Here is a 21,112-nt window from a genome sequence, read left to right as displayed (position 1 = left end):
CACTTAGTAATGCAATAAAAATTAAACATGACCTTTAAAAGAAATTCCCCACTGATTTTTAGAAGGGGGAAGGGAAGGGGAAGGAGAGAAGGAGGGGGAGGAGTCGTGCAAAGCGATAAAATAAAAATGAACACTTTATTAAAAACTTGATTAAAAACGTACTACATGTCACTCATAATAATGCAATGACAATAGATATTACCAGCGCCCTAATTCTGTAGAAGGATAAATTGAAGCACATAAAGGCTGAGTAATTTGTCCCATCTCATGGAGTAGGAAGTAGCAGAACCAGGACACCAAGCAATGTCTCTAGAGATTATGTTCCTTGATTGTTATTATGAGCTAAGAGATGTAGCTGATAACTGTAGGAATGCAAAGATCCGTGCCCTTAAAGAGTTTACAACCTAGCTGAACAGATAAGGCCAAGATGATGAAATCTAGGATCACTAATCTGTTTCACAGTTGAAAAGCTGTTGCACTGGAAGCAAGAGGCATGGAAACCAATTAGTTTCCTAGGGCTGACAAGTAGAGGCCGAGTGTGCAACATTCGTGCACTGGGGGGAGGGGATTCCCTCAGCCCCACAGGCAGGGACCCCTCAGGGATGTCCACCACCTAAGTCGGCAGGTAGACATCCCCCAAGGGGTCTTTAGTCCTGTGGAAAGGGAGAGGCTCCTGCTACCACGCACCACTGTGCTCACCAGCCATGAGCCCGCCAGTGTGGTGAGCGCAGCAGCAGCAGCAGCAGCAGCAGCAGCGGTGATGGGAGCCTGTCCGCCTCTGAGGCAGCACTAAGGAGCAGCAAGCTCCACTGTGGCTGCGGCACTCCCCCGGGGGGAGCACATTGACCACCAGGGGGCGGCTCTTGCGTTGAGCATCTACCCCCTGGTGGTCAGTGCATATCAAAGTTGACCCGTCCTTCTGTCTGGTCAATTTGCATATTACCCTTTTATTATATAGGATAAGATAGTCTTCAGAATCTACATAAGAAACCCACAAATGTGGATAAATATGAAAGAAGTGAAAGACATGCATTGAAAATTGACCTTATTGAAGATTAATGAGATAAAGGGAGTCTAAGGAAGAAGAAAAAAGATCACCAGAGACTAGGTCAGTGGGAGACCAACAATATTACTGTCAAAATGTACAGTTTTGCCTGGCTGGCGTGGCTCAGTGGTGGAATGTCAAACTATGAACCAGTTCCCAGTCTGGGCACCTGCCTGGGTTGCAGGTTCAATTTCACAATGAGGACGTGCAGGTGGCCAATCAATGATTTTTTTCTCATCATTGATGTTTCTATTTCTCTCTTCCTCTCCCCTCCTCTCTGAAATCAATAAAAAAAATATTTTTAAAACATATACAAGACTTCAATACAGGCTGATGAGTTTAAGGTAAGAATAAAATTATAAACAAAAGCAAATCTATTCAGGTATTCCTAGCAGAGTTGTGTGCAGGGCAGTAGATATAAATCTGGAAGTCATCTGCTCCCATGCAAGTGTCAACACTGCAAAAGCAGATGAGCATTCTGAGGGAGAGAACTCAGACCTTAAGAGCAAAGGCCTAAGGACACATCTCCCATTGGTGACATAAGTCTCAAGTTTTATTGCTTCCTACTAGTCTGGCACCATATGACAGCCTAGGAAGAGAAGAAGGAAGAATTAGAAAGAAGACTGAGCAGCACCTGCCTGACTCTAGACAAAGTTGAGAGGAAGAGTAGGCAACAAGACTCAAAAGAGACTGCCACTGACTAGACTGACAGGGGTCTGCAAAGTCGTCTCTAGATTCTTAATTTACATTAGAAGCAAAGGCCTATGCATTATACCAAGCTTCTTCTTAGTAAGTTGGCTCATGTTGTAGGAGCTTCTTAGAGTTGAGATCAAGAGACTTCTCACAACATAGCCCTAGATGGAACAGGATTATAGAAAAAGTAATTTGCCCTGACCTATTTGGCTCAGTGGATAGAGCATCGGCCTGAGGACTCAAGGGTCCCAGATTAGATTCCGGTCAAGGGCATGTGCCTTGGTTGCGGGCATATCCCTGGAGGGGGGTGTGCAGGAGGCAGCTGGTCGATGATTCTCTCTCATCAATGTTTCTAGCTCTCTATCCCTCTCCCTTCCTCTCTGTGAAGAATCAATAGAATATATTTTTTTTTTTAAAAAGAAAAAGTAATTTACCAGCATGTTCTGAAATGTCAAGGTTTCAGTATATTTAGTGTATTTAGTTCTAAGAAAGTGAGACTCTGTTTCTATTTAGGTATGTATTCGTTTCCTAGGGCTGACAAGTAGAGTGAAGCTCTCTTGAGGGCTCTAGGGGAGAATCCTTCCTTCCTTGACCTTTTTCCTAGCTTCAGGCGTTCCTTGGTTTGTGGATGCATCACCCAATTCTTTCTTCACAGGATCTTTACATTGTTTTCTCTCTGTATGTGTCTTCCAAGAGCTCCAAATTACTTTTTATAAGAACAAAAGTCCTTTTGGAATAAGACTCACCCTATTGATCTCATTTTGACTTGATCACCACTGTAAAGACCCTATTTCCAAATGAGGTCACATTCTAAGGCACTGGAGGCTAGAACTGCAACATATCTTTGGGGGGTGGGGGGGGGGTATAATTCAACCCCAAATAGGTACATAGCTCAGCCTAATAATAAACTAGAGACCATAATAAAATATAATATGTTATTTTAGGGAAGAATAGTTTTTAACATGCCAAAAAGAATTCTCCTCAAACTTAGCTCTGGATTCTAATAAGGTAATGAGGACTAGGGTAAAAAGTTTGCCTATATTTCACAATACAAATAAAGGGCAATATATAGTACAAATAAAAACAATTCAAATTTTAAAATAACAATAATTATAGTTTCACAAACAGAAAATCCTATATAATAAAAGGCTAATATATAAATCAACTGAATGGCTGAACAACCAGTTGCTACGATGCACACTGATCACCAGGGGACAGATGCTCAATGAAGGAGCTTCCCCCTGGTGGTCAGTGCGCTTGCACAAGGGGAGCTGCTCAGCCAGAAGCCAGGCTCACAGCAGCAGCAGCGGCAGTGGTAGGAGCCTCTCCTGCCTTAAGGATCCCTTGGGGGATGTCTTCTGAGGGGTCCTGGACTGTGAGAGGGTGCAGGCTGGGCTGAGGGAGCCCTCTCCTCTAGGAAAATTTATAAATGTAGATGTTATATGCCATGCTATAGCATATGTATATACAAAATACAGCTCCTTACCAGTCTGGCACCAAATGCCAATCTGTGAATATTCCACCGGTACTTTGAGCACCACATTCAATGAGATGGCCTGCAAGGCTACAAAGCAAACAACAACAACAATAAAAAATAGCATTAATATGGTGAGAAAATTTTTCAATGCCTTCCCAGATATAAAATAATATTATAAATGAAATTTTATATGTGAAGGCATTGTCATAAAAGTAAGAAAAACTTTGGTCATTTTTGTTTTATTTTTAACAAATCAGGGTAATGCTGCAGAAAGGCTAGTTTGGAATAACAGAAAATGGCCTGGTCTGAGAATCAGGGAACCTAAGCCAAGTGACAGACTGGTCAAAATGGGACTAATGCATCACTGATAAGATTGTGAGCATTAACTAAAATAAAAACATGTGAAAGCATCATGAAAACTGCAAAATGCTTCCACATGTAAGTTATTACCAGAGTTAAAATGTGACATTAAATTGTCATTATATTATAGAATAGAGGAGAAAATATATAAAATATTACCATCCTATTTGATATGTTAATGAACTAAAACTTATCAATATGTCTACTATGAAAACTCACTCTTCAAAAATCTGGAAGATCTAAAGCTCTTTATGGAGCTGACAACCTGGGATAATAAAACACTCGAGTTTAATTATTGGGCCTGTGTGAACCCAGCCTCCACCACATAACTAGCTCTGTGACTTTGGACAACTTACACAACCCTAATGTGCATCAATTCTCTCCTCTCTCAAATGGGGATAACAACATCTGCCTAATAAGAAAATTGTGAGAATAAAAAATAATTTTGTGAAGTGCCTATCAAGTCACATAGTAGGTAGACACTCAATAAACGATGGTTACTTAAAATTTCTTCAATCAATGGTTACTTTGTTTCATAAAATTTCTTCAATATTTTTAGGAGACATCTTTCCTCAGCTTTAAAACTCTGTAGTATTAAAGAAATACAATTATGTTCAGTTTAAAATGCATTTAAGGAGACCTACCAGACACATATATCTTAATTTCTGAAAAGCTTGAGTAAATTTTACTGTAATGTAGTTAAAAGAGGAAAATCACTACTAATATTATTGGACTTACCTTCCAGCGGCTAATAAGTCAAAGTCACTGCTTTTCCAACCAAACTATGAGGGGGGAAAAAGACACCCACAAAAATTAATTATTTTATTTATAATTCACCAATTAGATATAGAATCTTTACATATTATATGCTAAATCTATTCCCTACTTGAACTAAAGTGTAATTCAAGATTATTGCATAGATTCAAATATGTAACCGTATTTTTCGGACCATAAGACGCACTTTTTTCCCCCCAGAAGTGGGGGGAAAAAGTCCCTGCGTCTTATGGTCCAAATATAGCCTACACATATACTTTAAAAAAAAAAGTTTTTTTACTTGCCCAGCTCTGTGTGGTCTCTGTGTGCTTGCCCGGCTCTAAAATGGTTCTAAATGCTGCTTTTTACTTTACAGGGTTGATTACATGTGTTTATGACTGTGATGCTGGGTTTTAATGCACATAAAATATTTTAGGACACTATTTGTTTCAGAATCTTTTTTTCTTCATTTCCCTTCTCTAAAAACTGGTGCGTCTTATGGTCCGGAGCGTCTTATGGTCCGAAAAATACGGTATATAGAGAGACTAACAAAAACCTCTCAGAAAAACATGAAGTAGAATTTTGCTCTGGACAAAATGGAATAACCTGGATCTCATTTAAACCAATGCCTAGAACAACCAAAAAGCCAGGTAACAAACATACGAAACCACAGTGCTTAAGACATTGGACATCAGGCAATAGAAACTAGTGACCCCTAACTAAGCAAGTTGAAACAAATGAGATGGGTCTGTGATTGAGTTTCCAAGCCCAATGCTGGGAGAGGGAATCAAAATGGAAGCTGGCAGGTTCCCTGAGTTAAGGAGCTGAGAGTCGAGGGAGACCAGGATGACTAGAGTTTGCAGGATAGATTACCACATAGAGAGAACAGTATAGAAAGAGAACATTAGAGATCTCAACAGGACTCCTTGTTAAGTATGCAGCCAAGAACTAAAGATAATGATAAATACTGGAAGCCTCTTAGTATACAGAGGATACAATTTGCTCCAAGTAGTAGCAAAACCAACATTAATTTGCTCCAAGTATTAGCAAAACCAACATTACAAAGAACAGTACTTCCTGAGTGGGAGGCAGAAAAGAGAGGAAAAGGTAGGCCCTAAAAAGATAAGCGGGCCGAAGCCGGTTTGGCTCAGTGGTAGAGCGTCGGTCTGCGGACTGGAAGGTCCCAGGTTCGATTCCGGGCAAGGGCATGTACATTAGTTGCAGGCACATCCCCAGTGGGATGTTTCTGGTCGATGTTTCTCTCTCATCGACGTTTCTAGCGCTCTCTATCTCTCTCCCTTCCTCTCTGTAAAAAATCAATAAAATATATTTTAAAAAAAAATAAGCCGATTGGAAAAGGGAGAGAAGGAAGAGTCTGCTGGGCCCAAAGGTATATAGATTTGAGGACCAATATGAATGCTTTAGTAGCAGCCACCTATGTGAGAGTACAGACTTAAAACTAAAGAACACAATTTCAAAAAAACAAAGTTAGACACTGGGTTGGGTCTGAATGGATGAACAGGGAGATCTAAGATGCCCAAAAGATGGCTCATTTTATCTATATACAATTACAATTTTCCCTCCATATGCAGAGAAAGCCTCCAGTGCCCTTGAGAAGCTGGATTTGACTTGAGAATATTTTACAACAAAGAACCTCAAGCTCCTAAGGGATTAAATGGAGGCACACCAAGAACTAGGAATTTGACCAGGAAGGGGTTAATGCACCTATTTTTAGAAAAAAACTACTATTAAAAAATTAGCATAAGCAAAGTAGTCCCCAAACATATAGAAGTGTTCTCAAAAACTCTTAAGATTTTTAAAGGATCCTAAGGTATTGAATAAAAAGCTGCAGGAGTTATTACACCGATCACACACACATATATAAACCAGTTTCACATGGTCATCTGAAGAACTTAGTTAACAATAAAATATTCTACCATATTTTAATGAACATCAATATATAAAATCAAATTTGAAATTCACTGTGTGTCTTTTGGCACACTAGACATATTAGACCTCTTAATAGGAAAGCAATTTATTTACTTTTGGCTTGTTTTTAATATTTTGAAGTTAACAAATTGGCACCTGAACACACTTTGCAATGGCCAAAGAAAATTGAGTGTGTGTTAGTAAGCAAAACAAAGATGATAAGCTCATGGTGACAATTATGTTTTCCCAGGCAACTTACAGCATGAACGAGGGGTCCCAGCACGAGAGCACTGTCCACGCAGCGCCCCGTCAGAACAACATCAGCACCCAGGTCCAGGGCCCTGCTTATGGGTCTTGCTCTTTGGGAAATAGAACATCCCTGTCATTGTTTCTCACCCAGGTCAGATCAAAGCTTTTCATTAAACACAGACACACACACACACACACACACACACACACACACACACACACCTGCTTATCACTTTGTCCAATGACTCAAATATATTTCAAGTAATTCCAGGCATAAAATGATGTGGACAAAAACACTCTCCCAGATACTTCCATTCTTCTCATTATTTTTAAATCAGTATTTCCCGTGTAACTGTTTATCAAGTATTCCGTGAACATCCAGCCATTTTACAATGCCAATTTGTCTGGGCATACAATTCTGGAAGGCCAGTTATTTTAGTTCATGGAGACTATTTCACAATCTCCTGGTATCCAATTTTGTTGTTGAGAGGTGTGTCATCAGTCTAAGTATCGATGTTTGTGTACTGCCTTTCTCTTTGGATGCTCTTACAATCTTAGTTTTCAGTTTTAGACAGTTGCACGGTGTTATATCTTTTTTGTTTAATCTGCTTAAGATTGACTTTTCTTTTGATCCTGTGGATAAATATATCTCATCAACCCTGAATAATTCCCAGCCATTGTCTCTGGACATTGCTTTTCCCCATCCTATATAATAAAAGGTTAATATGCAAATCGACCGAACAATGGAATGACCAGTCACTATGACATGAGGGGGCAGACGCTCACTGCAAGAGCTACCCCCTGGTGGTCAGTGCACTCCCACAGGGGAAGCACCGCTTAACCAGAAGCCCTGAGCCAGGTTCATGGCTGGTGAGTGCAGCAATGGTGGTAGGAGCCCCTCCCGCCTCCGTGGCAGTGCTAAGGATGTCCTACTGCTGCCTCCAGGGGAGTGGGCCTAAGCCAGCAGTAAGACATTCCCTGAGGACCCACCCCCCAACCTGAGTGCATGTATTTCATGCACGGGGCCTCTAGTTCTTTATATTCTCTCTGTCATTCTTCGATAGGAAATTAGACTTTATAATTCTATCATCATATCTCTAATTTCTCTTTCATTTTATGACTCTTTATCCTGGGCTGATCTTAATAAATTTTATCAGATCCATTTTCCAATTCATTAATCTTCCATTAATTGTATTGAATCTGCTATTTAATTTACCTGTTAAAATTTTATTTTAATGACTATATGTTTGATTAATAAAGTTTATTTGGTTTCTATTCAAATCCACCTAAGCCTTCTTTGAAAGCTTTTCCCTGCTCTGGTTTTTATACTGTCTTCATTTCTTTAATATGCTTATTCCATTTTGCATCAAAACATTCCAATTTATGAATTCCATGGGCATTTACATTTTTTTGGAATGTCAGACTGTGAACTATTAAGTTTGGTGAGGCTTCATCTGTGGAGCAGCCTCTTTTGAGGGAACGTCTGGACTTACATTTGCTTTTGCCAATGTAAAATGGTAATATTAGCAGCCATAAACTTTTCATTATGAAGGCTTAAAGTTAAATTCCTCTTTCTGTCCTGCTACTGGTATAGATAGGACAACTGTAGCAGCTACAGTTGTCAGAGAATGTCTGCCTCCTTTACTCAGGCCTATTGTCTGGCCTGGGAGCTGCAAACTATGGTGGATCTTGAGAAAGTCCTATGGATATTCCTAAGAGTTTCTGCTGCTACCTGGCACACTAGGAAAAAAGGCTTTTGAAATAGCCAACCACTTGAAGCCACATCTATATTCGAAAGGATGGAAGAGAGGGTGGGAGGAACAAGGGACATAAGAGAAAAGATCTTACCCAAGGTATACATTCATGCTTTCAATGGTGTCTGGAAATTTCTTCCCACTCTCCATATCTGTGATAGCGGATCCTTGCAGAGCCTCCTTCTATTAATATTTTACAAAAATATTTTAAACCTTTATTCATAGAGAACTTTCTTGTATTATACAATTAAGTAGAGTTACAATGTTCATATGGAAAATAATACAATAATTAATAAATAATAGAAGAATAAATTGTGTTTTGTGTACTCACAACTGTAAACCTACTGTTGCCCTACCCTGTGTATATGCTAAACAATAAAAACATGTAATAGGTAAGTAGAGTCCTATACATTTCATTATTGGGATAAAGAAATTAATATATATTTTAAAAATTATTCTGTATATTCTACTTCAGGCATTTTTCATATCATGTTTCATATTGTTTTCCAAACAACCCTGACAGGCAGGTGTCATAACCTCTATTTTGTAGACAAAGAACCCAATCAAGAAAGGCTGAGTGAAACCTATTGGTGAAGTGTGTGGGCTCTAGCCCCTGGCAAACCACCAGCTTCCCTGTGCTTCTCTGAGTTTCTTCATTTTTAAAGCAGGACACTGATCGTATCAATCGCACAGGATTGGTGTAAATACATATATAATCTCTCCTAGTTCTAACAAACTGACATGCAGAATTTGAAAGATCCAATAGTGATTTCTCTCTAGTAAAGAATCATGCTTCCTATCAAGTCAACTAGTTCAGAATAAAAGTTATCAATACATGTTCCCCTTAATCATGAAATGATGTATTCAGGGACTCCGAATGCAGACATGTTTTCCCAGGCCAAGCACCAAAGCGCTGGAGAGAGCATGGTATAGTATGATCTCTACAACCTCCTCCCTCAAAAGAAGGGCTCAGGCTAAAATAGGACAAAGCACCACAGCCCCAGCGACAGCTGCGCAGAGATGGTCACTCATGAAAGGAACATGCCATCAGCTCCCGAGGCTCTAAAAGTGGAGGACCTTTCTGTTGTCCTGAAGTCCGTCCACAGCACAGAGTGGCGCCAAAGCCAAAGCAACTTCACCACCAAAGGTTAAAGCTGGGACTGCTCCATCCTTAAGTCCCCAACAGGGATTTGGTGTTTTATATCTATTACAAAACATAGCTGTAATATATAGCATAACGTATGCATGCACATGAAAGTGGGTGACTCCTTATGACAAGTATATATTTTCGCTGTGTTCAGTTACTATTTCAAAGCAGTAGGCAGGGTTTTGGCTATAAAAGATCAAACTCTGATAGTCCTAAGCAGGGACCTGCTTCAAGGTATTACCGTTTGCATGTTAGATCTCTACAAACAAATGAAAATCCATTCAGGGTTATTTTCCTTTGGGGAAATAAGGGGAAAACAGGCCGACAGTTTAATTCTCTTGGATAAGATTTTAAGAATTTGTCATCACATTGGGATCATTAAAGCAGAAGTCTGCCACATGCTAACGTAACATCATATTTAAAGTAAATCAACGGCTCTAGCTGGTCTGGCTCAGTATATAGAGCATCAGCCTGTGGATTGAGGGGTCCTGGGTTTAATTCCAGTCATGGGCACATGCTTGGGTTGCAGGCTCCATCCCCAGTAGGGGGCATGCAGGAGGCAGTTGATCAATGATTCTCTCTCATCACTGATGTTTCTACTAGTATCTCTCCTCTCTCCCTTCTTCTCTGAAGTCAATAAAAAGAAAGAAAGAAAGAAAGAAAGAAAGAAAGAAAGAAAGAAAGAAAGAAAGAAAGAAAGAAAGAAAGAAAGAAAGGAAGGAAGAAAATCAGTGGACTGTTATTGTAGCAAATTCACTCCCAGCAGTTAGGAGGATTTAGATGAATTTAAAATATACTATTTACACAGAAATAGGACAGCTCTGCAAGGTTATCTCCACAGCAGTTTTCACAAATCAAGAATCTAAACCTGCACAGAGAGGACATTTAGCAGGCCTATATGAGCAAGCCAAAGGCTCTACCAAGATAAAGCTAATTAGCAGATCTGTTCTGTTTACTCTCAAACAAACAAGTTCATTGATTTTTTTATGTTCCTGACAGCTAGCACAAGTATCCAAGAGCCCACAAAAATTGCTCGCATTTCACAAGTGAGATTTTACAGCCTTTAAATTTCACAGGCAGCCAAGTTCAGCCTAAGAAAACAGCACCAATGAAAAGCTTGAAACATCTAGCTTTTCAAAGTGAAGTGTTAATTAAAAAATAAATAAATTATAATTTCATTTCCCTTCTTATTGTGACACAAAATATATCACCTGCAGCAAAATCCACCAGCTGGAACCAAAATAATGTTAAGATTAGAAAGGTAGATAATCACTTGTGTTAAAAAATGAACTTCACGTCTAGTAAGAAGCACAAATCAACTTACACTTCCATGTTCAAAGAAGGGTCCAAAGTTATTCTAAACACTGTCTTCAGTGAGTCAACAAATCTTTCATACCAGGCACATAAGTGGTTTATGAACATAAATGGATAATCTAGGCAATGGACATACCAGAATTTCTAGACTAAAGTGACACAAATTAAAGAGAGATTTCTAGAGCTCAGTCTGAAGAGTTATACCCAAATCCAATAATTAGATCAAGGTAAACGATCCCAATTGTTCATCACATGACATGATGGCTTCTTGCTTAGGAGTATATCACATAGATGTCAGTAACCTCTCCCAGGATGTCATCTCCAGTGACCACTGCTATTTTCAAATCCACACCAGCCTTCCTGGCCACCTTGTCCAGGGCAGCAGCACACATGAGAGGGTTGGTGCCCCCAGCATTGCTGACCACACGCACGCCTGCCAGAAGAGAAACACACGGCGGTCACTCTGATGCAAGTTCAATCAGCAGTTTTCATTCAGAGGACTGCTTTCTCTTCCCACTGTTTTTCCTTGTTTGTTTTTACCCTTTGGAGGCAAACATACCAAAGGCAATGGCGTCCCTATATAATATTTAAGAGGCTGAAGCCACTTCCCGTGTATACGCTCATTCAGATGCCCGTCTGGTGACTGATGTGAATGGAGATGTAACTCTTGGGTCCTCATAAAAAATATCTGTGGACTATTAAAGAAATGACTAGTTCTAATTTTAAAGATTCTTTGGATTTTCTAAATAATCCTTCAGAGCAGTGGTTCTCAAGCTTTCTAATGCAGAAACCCTTTAATACAATTTTTCATTTTGTGGTGACCTCCAACCATAAAATTATTTTCGTTGCTACTTCATAACTGTAATTTTGCTACTGTTATGAGTCGTAATGTAAATATCTGTGTTTTCCAATGGTCTTAGGCGAACCACAGGTTGAGAACCGCTGCTGTAGAGCCTAAGACCATCAGAACACACAGATATTTACATTACGATTCAGAACAGTAGCAAAATTACAGTTCTGAAGTAGCAACGAAAATAATTTTATGGTTGGGGGTCACCACAACATGAGGAACTGTATTAAAGGGTCCCGGCATTAGAAAAGTTAAGAACCACTGCTCTAGAGGGAACTGATCCAATCAATTCCATTTTGAAAACCCTAATCTTTAGTTTGAAGTCTGACAGTTATTTGCTGAGATAGACCACCTGGAAAACTACTAAGTGGCTGAAGTGAGAGAGTCAACATTTCAGAATTCTAAGGTAGAAAGGACTTGAGTGATCACCTAATCCAGGTGTTCTCATCTTTTAAAGATTAATTATTCTTTGAGGAATCTGATAAAAACTATGGATTCTCTCCTTAGGCCCTAAGGCTTAGGGGGAAAGGCTGCTTTTGCTTATAATTTCAGGGGCATACAGATTCCCTGACACCTAGCCTTGAACATCAGATTAAGAAATCTTGACCAAATCCAACTATCTCATTTAAAAATGAAGAAATTAAGGTGCAGAGACGCTAAGTGACATGTCCAAGGTTGTGCAGCTTGTTAGGGACAGCACCAGGATGAAAACTCTGAGGATCCCACTCCCTGTCTGCTGTCCTCTGTGGTGTCAGACTCTATAGGACTGTGTGGGTAGTTAACGGCCAAATGGCCATCACCCAAAATCTGCGAAGGGCTCTGAATGTTTTGCTGAACTATCCCTATTAACTGGTCAAAGAGTGATTTTTAAGTATAAACTATTCGAATTTATGCCCTTTCTAACTAAGTATATTTTTTATCTGTTTCACTCTCTTCAACCTATTCAGGTACATCTGAATCTACCTCCATCCTCCTTCCCCACCTCCCTCCACCCCACTAACACTTTCTTAAAACTCCCTCCCTTTTGGGTTCTGGTGACTGCACTATCAGGTTCTTCTGTCTTTTCAACAGTTCTCCTCTTACCTCCCTCACATTTTATATCTCTACCATCCCTCCTCTTTCAAAGGTTCCCTAAATCAACTCTCCTTTTTTTTTTTTTTTATATCCAATCCCACTTCTCGCTCCTTAATAAATCCTTCCCAATAATGGATTCAACTAGTACTTTTATTGATTAAAACTCCCTCCGTCAAACCTGTTTCTATTTTCACCCTCTCATCCAGGCAGTAGTATCTTCAACCTTGTTTGTACTATTATGCATAACTCTATATTTAGCGGATAGCAAGAGCAGTAGTAGAGGCCCTTGTGTGTTAACTGACAGTTTATAATTCTAAAATGAAAGATAATATACAAATAACAAATTTGCTACCAATATTTAAGGTCCATAAGAAGTTTTGGTTAAGTCTGACACCTTGCTTTCTTTGTACCTTACTTTCAGGATAACTTATTTTTTTAAAAGGACATATAGCTCCCCCTAGAGGAAAATAATGATATTTTAGAAAACAGAACCTCCTAACATATATTCTGAGATTCACCAACAATAAAACTAAAGGGTACATAATAACCACATCAGACTAGCAATTATTAAAAACTATTCATCTTGCCCTAACTGGTTTGGCTCAGTTATAAAGCTGCCCAAGTAACCCCAACAGAGAGCAACCCCCACAAAATAAAATTCTGACTTCAGGGCAAAGAAAGGGACCTTTTCTTTCTAAAGCATCACCAGAGTATCAGATTACAGACCAAAGGGTCCAGGTTTGATTCCAGTCAAGGCACATGCAGGAGGCAACCAATCAATGTGTTTCTCTCACATTGGTATTTCTCTCTGTCTTTTCCTTTCTCTTCCACTCTCTCTAAAAATCAGTGGAAAAATATCCTTGAGTGACTATTAAAAAAAAACCACAACAACTCTCCATCTTAAAGATCTTAACAACATATTGTAAGGGATTATCCTTCTTAAGCAGAGATACATTTGCAGTACTTAAGAGATTCTCAGTAATGCCAAAAGATTTTCTTTGTTAGCCCAATAAATCAAAGTACTATGGCAAGGCGGTCAGAGTCCCAGATTTGGTTCAAGTATAGTCAGCGGCTTTTATGGATCCCAAGACATCTTCCTAAGATTTGCTCTGAGTCACAGAGACCCAGAGTGAGAGAGTGCAAATCAGTATAATTATAACTCTCTGACTGGAAATCAACCCAAATATGTTGGTGTGTTAACACTGGTTATATTTTTAAATATCCTTTCACCTAATAACAACTGCCTTCTTTCCTCAGAACCACATCAAAATGGCTCATAAGGCCTTTTAAATGTTAATTAAGTTAATTATTTATTTTTAAGGATATTTTAAATCTATATAATATAAATATAGTATTTAAATGTTTAGCTGTATTACATAAACACACATAAATATATATTACATAATATATAAATATATATCCTCTCTTTCTTAAAACTTGACATGCAATTAAATACAGAAAATTAAGATAATTTAAACGTTTTTCAAATTACCTTTTTTGTGAATGTCCTTTATATATGGAGCCATGGCCATCTGTACAAAATCAGGAACATAGCCCAAATCCTAAAATATAAAAATAAATATGTTATCCACTATGAAATGTACTTGGTCAACTCAAAGGCAACAGACTAATCAATCCTTTAATTACTTTCAAGGCTACTTTAAGTTAAATTTTAAATAATTGTAATATTTATGTTGTCTGAAAAGAACTAATCCCTTATGAATTTGAAGTTATAATAAATTAATAGAAATATCTACAAGATATTAAAAATAAACTTAACCTGCATAATTATCAAATAGATGAAATGAGAATAACTAAACAAATAACTCATTTTTCTTTTGTGATCGATAGCAGTTTTAACTCCAGATTTTTTTGGAGTTAAACATAGAGCGTCAGCTTGGGGACTGAAGGGACCCGGGTTCGATTCCGGTCAAGGGCATGTACCTTGGTTGCGGGCATATCCCCAGTAGGGGGTGTGCAAGAGGCAACTGATCGATGACTCTCTCTCATCGATGTTTCTAACTCTCTATCTCTCTCCCTTCCTCTCTGTACAAAATCAATAAAATATATTTTAAAAAAAACAAAAAAAAAACCCTAAAACTCCCAACACTATACATGTCCTCAGCATACCCTTACACTGTCAAGAGAAGGTAATCCTTTCACATTTATTTGGTAGATTATAGAAACAGATGCAGGACACCAACAGGGTGGAGTGGAGTAGGAGTAGTTTAAAGTATAAACTAGATAATTAGTTACATGACTAGGGATTCACTTTTAAATTAACTCTACCAGGTGAAAGAGCTGCTTACATGAACTAAATATCACAAAGGTGATGACATAGCTACACTAAGATTTGGTGTTATTCTCTAACAAGCTGCATGATTTAAACGGTCCTCCAGCCTAATTAGAATTTCTGCTGGGATATTCCATACCTGGGACCAATTTCTTAGCCTTATGTATTAAAACAAAAATAATTTATTTACTGGATCTAACAAAAATATTTCAAAGTTAGGACTAAGTCATTGATCACACAAGCAATTTTTTATGTTAATAAAGCTTTTCATAGTATAATTTTAGTGGCTACATAGGATTTCATTGTCTGGATCTTTCATCATTTACTTAACCATGTCCTTATTGTTGGCCATTTAGGTCTTTCATTTTTTGTGCATGTTATAAATAAAGCTGCATCATCCATCTTTGTGAGCAAAGCTCTTCCACAGTTAGCTGTAGTTCCTTAAGATAATTCTGACTTAAGTGAAAGTAAATAACCAAACAACTTACATTTTTTCTAATAATGAGACCTAACATTTTAAAGTTTTATAAGTCACTTATGAAAACATTTTCTTGTGTAATTATCTTTTAATGTATCATTTCATGGTAATTAAAATGATTACAATAAGGGGGTGGGAAGAGATCAAAGAACTTGTATGCATATATGTATAACCCATGGACACAGACAACAGTGTGGAAAAGGCCTGGGTGGTGGTGGGCTAGAAGGGGCTGTGGAGTGAGTGGACATATGTAATACTTTTAACAATAAAGATTAAAAAATAACAATAATAATTAAATAGTTACAATAATTAACTTACAGGTGATTTTATTTTGGCAGCAGTTAGGAGGCACATAGTTATCTCTGAGAGGTAATCAAAAACCAAATAATCCAGCTTCTCTTCATATAGTAGCTGAGGAACTAGAAGCACAAAGTGTAATTTACTTTCTAAAATTTAAATTTAACAATAATTTAATCAACATTTTTAAAAAGTATGAATGACATTGCATTTTTCTTCACATTATCCAAAATCAGAAATTGCACACATATGCATATGTGTTTTGTGGGCATTTCCCTAGGAACCCTTTCAGCTTAATGAGATTTTGGTCACTGCACTTAACATCCAAGCTCTGCCATACTGGGGTGATAATCCACACACTTCATGATGATTAAAAGAAAAGTAAATTATCATAGGGTAGCAGAAAAATATCTGCAGCCGTGGTAGCCGATTTCCCCATTTTTAGTGCTCTTCCGAATTTATTATTCCCTTCAAATGGCAAGGATCTCTTTGTAAAAAGAAATGACAAATTTCCAATTCATCGGGTGTAAATCTTCTTTGCTATTCCAAAGTCATAATCAATTCAGGCAAATATAAATTTTTCCCCTCACAGCTTTTGGTATGACAGAAATAGGCAAGGTCAAAGGGAATATCTAAAATCTGCTCTTACCAAGCTACTGGTATCCTCCTCCCGTTATTCTAAAATAACTGGTTGTGTCATTAAAAACCTTGAAGGCAATTCTCAAAGTAAAACACAAGAGACATAAAAGTCTAAAGAAAAATGCTATCATAAGATATGCTGTCCTCCTAAAGAGTGTGTGTTTAAGGGTAGGAGCTTTGTCAGAATCTGGTGTCCCTGTCGTCAGCTTTGTACCTGATGGTTCTTAGCAAAAGTTGGTTGTTTACATGAGAGTACATTTCAAATCAGCTCTTCTCGAAGGTTTCTTCATATCTTTCTTCATATCTCTCAATTTTCATAAACTATCATGGCATACCCAAGGATTACTTAAGCCCTGAATCTTATTAACTGCCACAGAATTCTTTATTCTGGCATGGTGAAATTCCTAAAACATACTGTAAATATTCTATGCAAAGGTTTCTCACAAGTAGAAACATTTTCCACTAGGTTAGGGACTTGACCAAGCCAAGTCTTGCATGACTCCATAAAATAAAGAGTTGGAAGTATTTATTAATTATTGAGATAGTCATTTACCTATTTTTCCCAGTATAATGCACCTACTAAGTGACCATCCGACCAATAGCTATGACGCTCGATGCAGGATCAGAAACCACAGGCATGAAAATATGGAACAGATTAATGAATCTCAGAGGGAAGGAGGAAGTGGAAGGGCGGGAAGAGATTAACCAAAAATCTCATATACATACTAGAGGCTCCGTGAACAGATTTGTGCACCAGTGGAGTCCCTCAGCCTGGCCTGCACCTTCTCACAATCTGGGGCCCCTCAGGGGATGTCAGAGAGCCATTTTCAGCCCGATCCCTGCAGGCCAGGCCAAGGGACCCCCTCCGGTGCACGATTTTGTGCACCAGGCCTCTAGTACCATATAAGACAGATAGATGGCTCTTACCATCATAAAAGAGTAAACTCAGAAATGATGTACATAAAAAACAACAACATTAAAATAGGAGAATTATTGAAAGATAAGGGGCCCAATAATTAATGCTATGTTACTAGTATTTCTCCATGACAGGTGAGCTCAGAAAGATCACAAGCAACTATGTTGGGATACGTACCTGTTTCCCCGAAAATAAGATAGTGTCTTATATTAATTTTTTTCTCCCAAAGTTGCGCTAGGTCTTATTTTCAGGGGATGTCTTATCTTTCCATGCGCTAGATCTTATTTTTGGAGGATGTCTTATTTTCGGGGAAACCATCCAAAATGTCCATCAATCTCCAGCTAAGCCATTCTACAGACAGCACATGGAACAGAATCTTCCATCAGTGACTTCAGAGAAGGAAGAAATATCTCACTTTGGGACTTAATGCCAAGATGTTCACCAACTGTGCAAAACCGAAACAGGCACAAGTGGTAAAATCCAGCTGCCTCAGAAGGCAGCTGGATATCCTAACATGGGTTTTAGAGCAGGAAAAGTCCACATTGGAGACATAAATATAGACTCTTCCAAGGTACTGATGTTAAATATTATAGAGGAGAGCACCTATGCCTGGGACACTCAAACATTAGCTTTTAAGAAGAAGAGGAACTAGTCAAGGAGACTGGGAAGGAAAGGGCAGGAAAGAAGGAGGAAAACTTCCAGAGACTTCAAGAAGAAAACATTTTAAAGAGACAGTGATCAATTTAGTTACTACTACTACTGATAGGTCAAGGAATAGGAGGGCCAATATTGACTCCTCAATTAGGAGCCATTGGCTAAATGGGTGGAGGTTATTAGTCCCAGCTTCTCTGAAATAAGAAATACAAGGTTCTGGCCTGGCTGGCATGCTCAGTAGTTAGAGCACTGACCCGTGTAGGAAAGGGTCACGAGCTCGATTCCTGATCAAGGGCATGTACCTGGTTGCAGGTTCAATCCCTGAACCCAGCAGGAGGATGCAGAAGGCCGGTCCCAACTGGGGCTATGCGGCCCCAACCAGTCGGTATGTCTCTCTCACATCAATGTTTCCTTCTTCTCCCTTCCTAGCACTCTCTAAAAATTAATGGAAAAAATATCCTTGGGCCGGGACCGGTTTGGCTCAATGGATAGAGCGTCGGCTTGGGGACTGAAGGGCCCCGGGTTCGATTCCCGTCAAGGGCATGTACCTTGGTTGCAGGCATATCCCCAGTAGGGGGTTTGCAAGAGGCAGCTGATCGATGACTCTCTCTCATTGATGTTTCTAACTCTCTATCTCTCTCCCTTCCTCTCTGTACAAAAATCAATAAAATATATTAAAAAAAATATCCTTGGGTGAGGATTAATAACCACAACAAAAAAAGAAGAAAAGAAAAACAAAGTTCCAAGAGATTAAATAAATTGAACACCAAGATCACATGTCATTTGTTAGTTAGCAGCAGACCTGGGCCCAGAACCCACAATGAACACAAGCCTTCAGAAGTGAGTCATGTTTCTTGAATCCCAGGGCAGGCCCTTCTTCAATAACATATTATGATGTCAACTTCCCCTTGCTGACTGTGATGCAGAAGGAGACCTCTAAAAGAACATTAAGACCTTAACCAAAAAGGAATAAACATCAGTATTGGAATTGCAGGGCACTATGACGATGAGGCAGAGACAATACCCTTCACATAAAATGAAATAGGCAGACCCTGTAATCACAGCAAGCCCTGTGAAATGATTACATCTCCTCCAAGGGAATTCTCTGGGCATAGTATTTCACTAGGTGACTTCCATGTAAATAAGTTGATCAATAAATCCCCCCAGGCCCAATGCCCATATGTTACTACGGTAGCTCTACGTATAAGCAGGGCTTGAATAATGGGATCTGATTCCCCACCCTCTTTTCTTCACCTGATTTTTTTTTTGTTTGTTTTTTATCTTTACCTGAGGATATTTTTTTTATTGGTGGTTAGGGAGAGTGGAAGAGAGAGGGAAAGACAGAAAGAAACATCGATGTGAGAGGAAACACATGGATTGGTTGACTCCTGCATGAGCCCCGACCAGGGCCCAGGCCTGGAGGAATCTGCAACCAAGGTAAGCGTGCCCTTGACAGGAATCCAACCCCAACCTGGGACTCTTCAGTCAGCAGGTAGATGCTCTATGCAACTAGGGACACCTGATTTCTTTATCAAGGTGCCCAAAAGGAGAGAGAGGGAGAAAACACTTTTACTTTAGGTTTTCGTTTTAAATTACATTTTCATTTTAAGATTTAAAAAATTCTAACACATTTCTAGGGGGCAAAAGGCACAAGAGAGTCCGTCCTAAACCATTTAGAGATCCTTTGATGCCCGTTTTCACAGTCCCAACTGCTCCCCTCAAATACAACCATCAACGACCAAGGAGTCACTGCCAAAGTCCGCTGCCAAAGTTCGCGGGACGATTTTGCAAAGTGAAGCGTCCCAAAGGGAAGACGGGGAAGGGTGGAGGAAAAGACTGATGGGCTCTAAACTAACTTGTTACTCAGGGTGGAGGGAGGGAGTGGCTGAAGTTTCCAGGAGAGAGAGGAAGGCGGGCACTTTGCAGGGAGAGGCGGAGCCAGCGCTGCCACCCGGCCCCCTCGGCCCAGGGAGAGGGGGAAGGTCGCCGCGAGGCTGGAACGCTGGGCGCAGGACAGCCCGGTCGCGGGGCTCGAACCCTTCCAGGGTTCCCAGCGCCCTGACTCCGGGAGACAATCCTAAAGTGACCGCACGTCCCGCTTCTGGCGGGACAGTCCCGATTTTGAACAATCTGTCCCGCGGCGTTTTAAAACTTTTAACAATTTTAAAATTTAAAAATCGGGACTGTCCCGACAAAAGCCGGACGTATGGTCACCTTAGCCAATCCCCGCACGCGGTGTCCCTCCGGGGCTGCAGCTCACCCCTCACGCCGCCCTGCCAGCCTCCCCTCCCGGGGAAGCGGGCGCAGAGGGGCTCGGCGGCGGGATCGCCCGCGCGGATCGCAGTCCCGTTACCTGCGGCCGCCGTGTCTCCCCAGAAGGCCGAGGCGCAGCCGAGACGCACGGCGCAGCCCCGCGACCCCGGCCGTTCGTGCGCGCCGGCCTGCGCCCCACGCGTGCCCAGTGCCCGGCGCCCCGCGCCCCAGGCGGCCGCCCGCGGGAGCCCGAGCCAGAGCCCGAGCCGCACTGCCGCCCGCAGCTGGCACAGCGGCCCGACAGGGCTCATGGCGCCTGATCCACACCCGAGAGCCCGGCGCCCTGGCGTTCGCTCCGGGGAGGAACCCTGCCCCGCGCGCCCCCTCCTGGCCCCGTCCCGCCCGTGCCGCAGCCCGAGCCGCGCGGGGTCCTGGTCCTGCCGCCCAGGGCTGCAGCTCCAGCGACTGAGATCATCACTACGAAACAGAAGAGAAGGGTTGCTGATTCAACTCCCATTCCCTTTCAAATTCTGAGTTTGAGAAGGAGCTAGAGACTTACACCAACGCCAGCTTTCCTTCTACAGACAGCCAGGCCAGTGAAGAAACTAATCTAAGAGCTTTATTCATTTTATTTACGTTGTAGGCTTTTGAGGTCATGTTTTAACATTTTTAATATTTATTAATATTAAATTAATATTTATTAACACATTAAATAGAACAACCCAGTGAGGTGGATAATGCAATGATCCCCAGTGCATAACTGAGGAAACTCAAGACACAGCGAAGTAAGTTCCCAGGGTCACACACAATTAGAAGGTATAAAGCTGGAATTGAAACCCAGGCAGTCTGGCTCCAACATCCACACTCTCGGCTCTCAGGGTACACTCCCCAGTTAATAATAATAATAATAATAATAATAATAATAATAATAATAGTG

At 40.3% G+C, this 21,112-nt stretch overlaps 1 protein-coding gene across 3 annotated transcripts in view; it reads right to left on the bottom strand.

Annotated features, from left to right (window-relative positions):
* The window catches only part of LOC118711147, a 78,498-nt gene extending 57,945 nt beyond the window's left edge, over positions 1 to 20,553 (bottom strand). For 2 of the 3 annotated variants that reach the window (XM_045576557.1, XM_045576558.1), the window contains exons 1-8: positions 20,276 to 20,553; positions 15,735 to 15,835; positions 14,138 to 14,207; positions 11,024 to 11,154; positions 8,355 to 8,443; positions 6,517 to 6,616; positions 4,314 to 4,357; positions 3,225 to 3,302 (exon numbers count right to left, since the gene is read on the bottom strand). In XM_045576557.1, the coding sequence (XP_045432513.1) occupies positions 3,225 to 3,302; positions 4,314 to 4,357; positions 6,517 to 6,616; positions 8,355 to 8,443; positions 11,024 to 11,154; positions 14,138 to 14,207; positions 15,735 to 15,835; positions 20,276 to 20,486 (824 nt within the window). In that variant the 5' untranslated portion in view covers positions 20,487 to 20,553. The remainder of the gene's footprint in view (positions 1 to 3,224; positions 3,303 to 4,313; positions 4,358 to 6,516; positions 6,617 to 8,354; positions 8,444 to 11,023; positions 11,155 to 14,137; positions 14,208 to 15,734; positions 15,836 to 20,275) is intronic. The other variant, XM_036424111.2, reaches the window with a different exon arrangement.
* Positions 20,554 to 21,112: the final 559 nt, after the last annotated feature.

The sequence above is a fragment of the Pipistrellus kuhlii genome, unplaced genomic scaffold (assembly GCF_014108245.1).
Source record: "Pipistrellus kuhlii isolate mPipKuh1 unplaced genomic scaffold, mPipKuh1.p scaffold_m20_p_8, whole genome shotgun sequence".
In the NCBI taxonomy this organism is placed as follows: Eukaryota; Metazoa; Chordata; class Mammalia; order Chiroptera; family Vespertilionidae; genus Pipistrellus; species Pipistrellus kuhlii.
The sequence above is the reverse complement of the archived record's forward strand: the minus strand, read 5'-3'. Positions and strand labels throughout refer to the sequence as shown.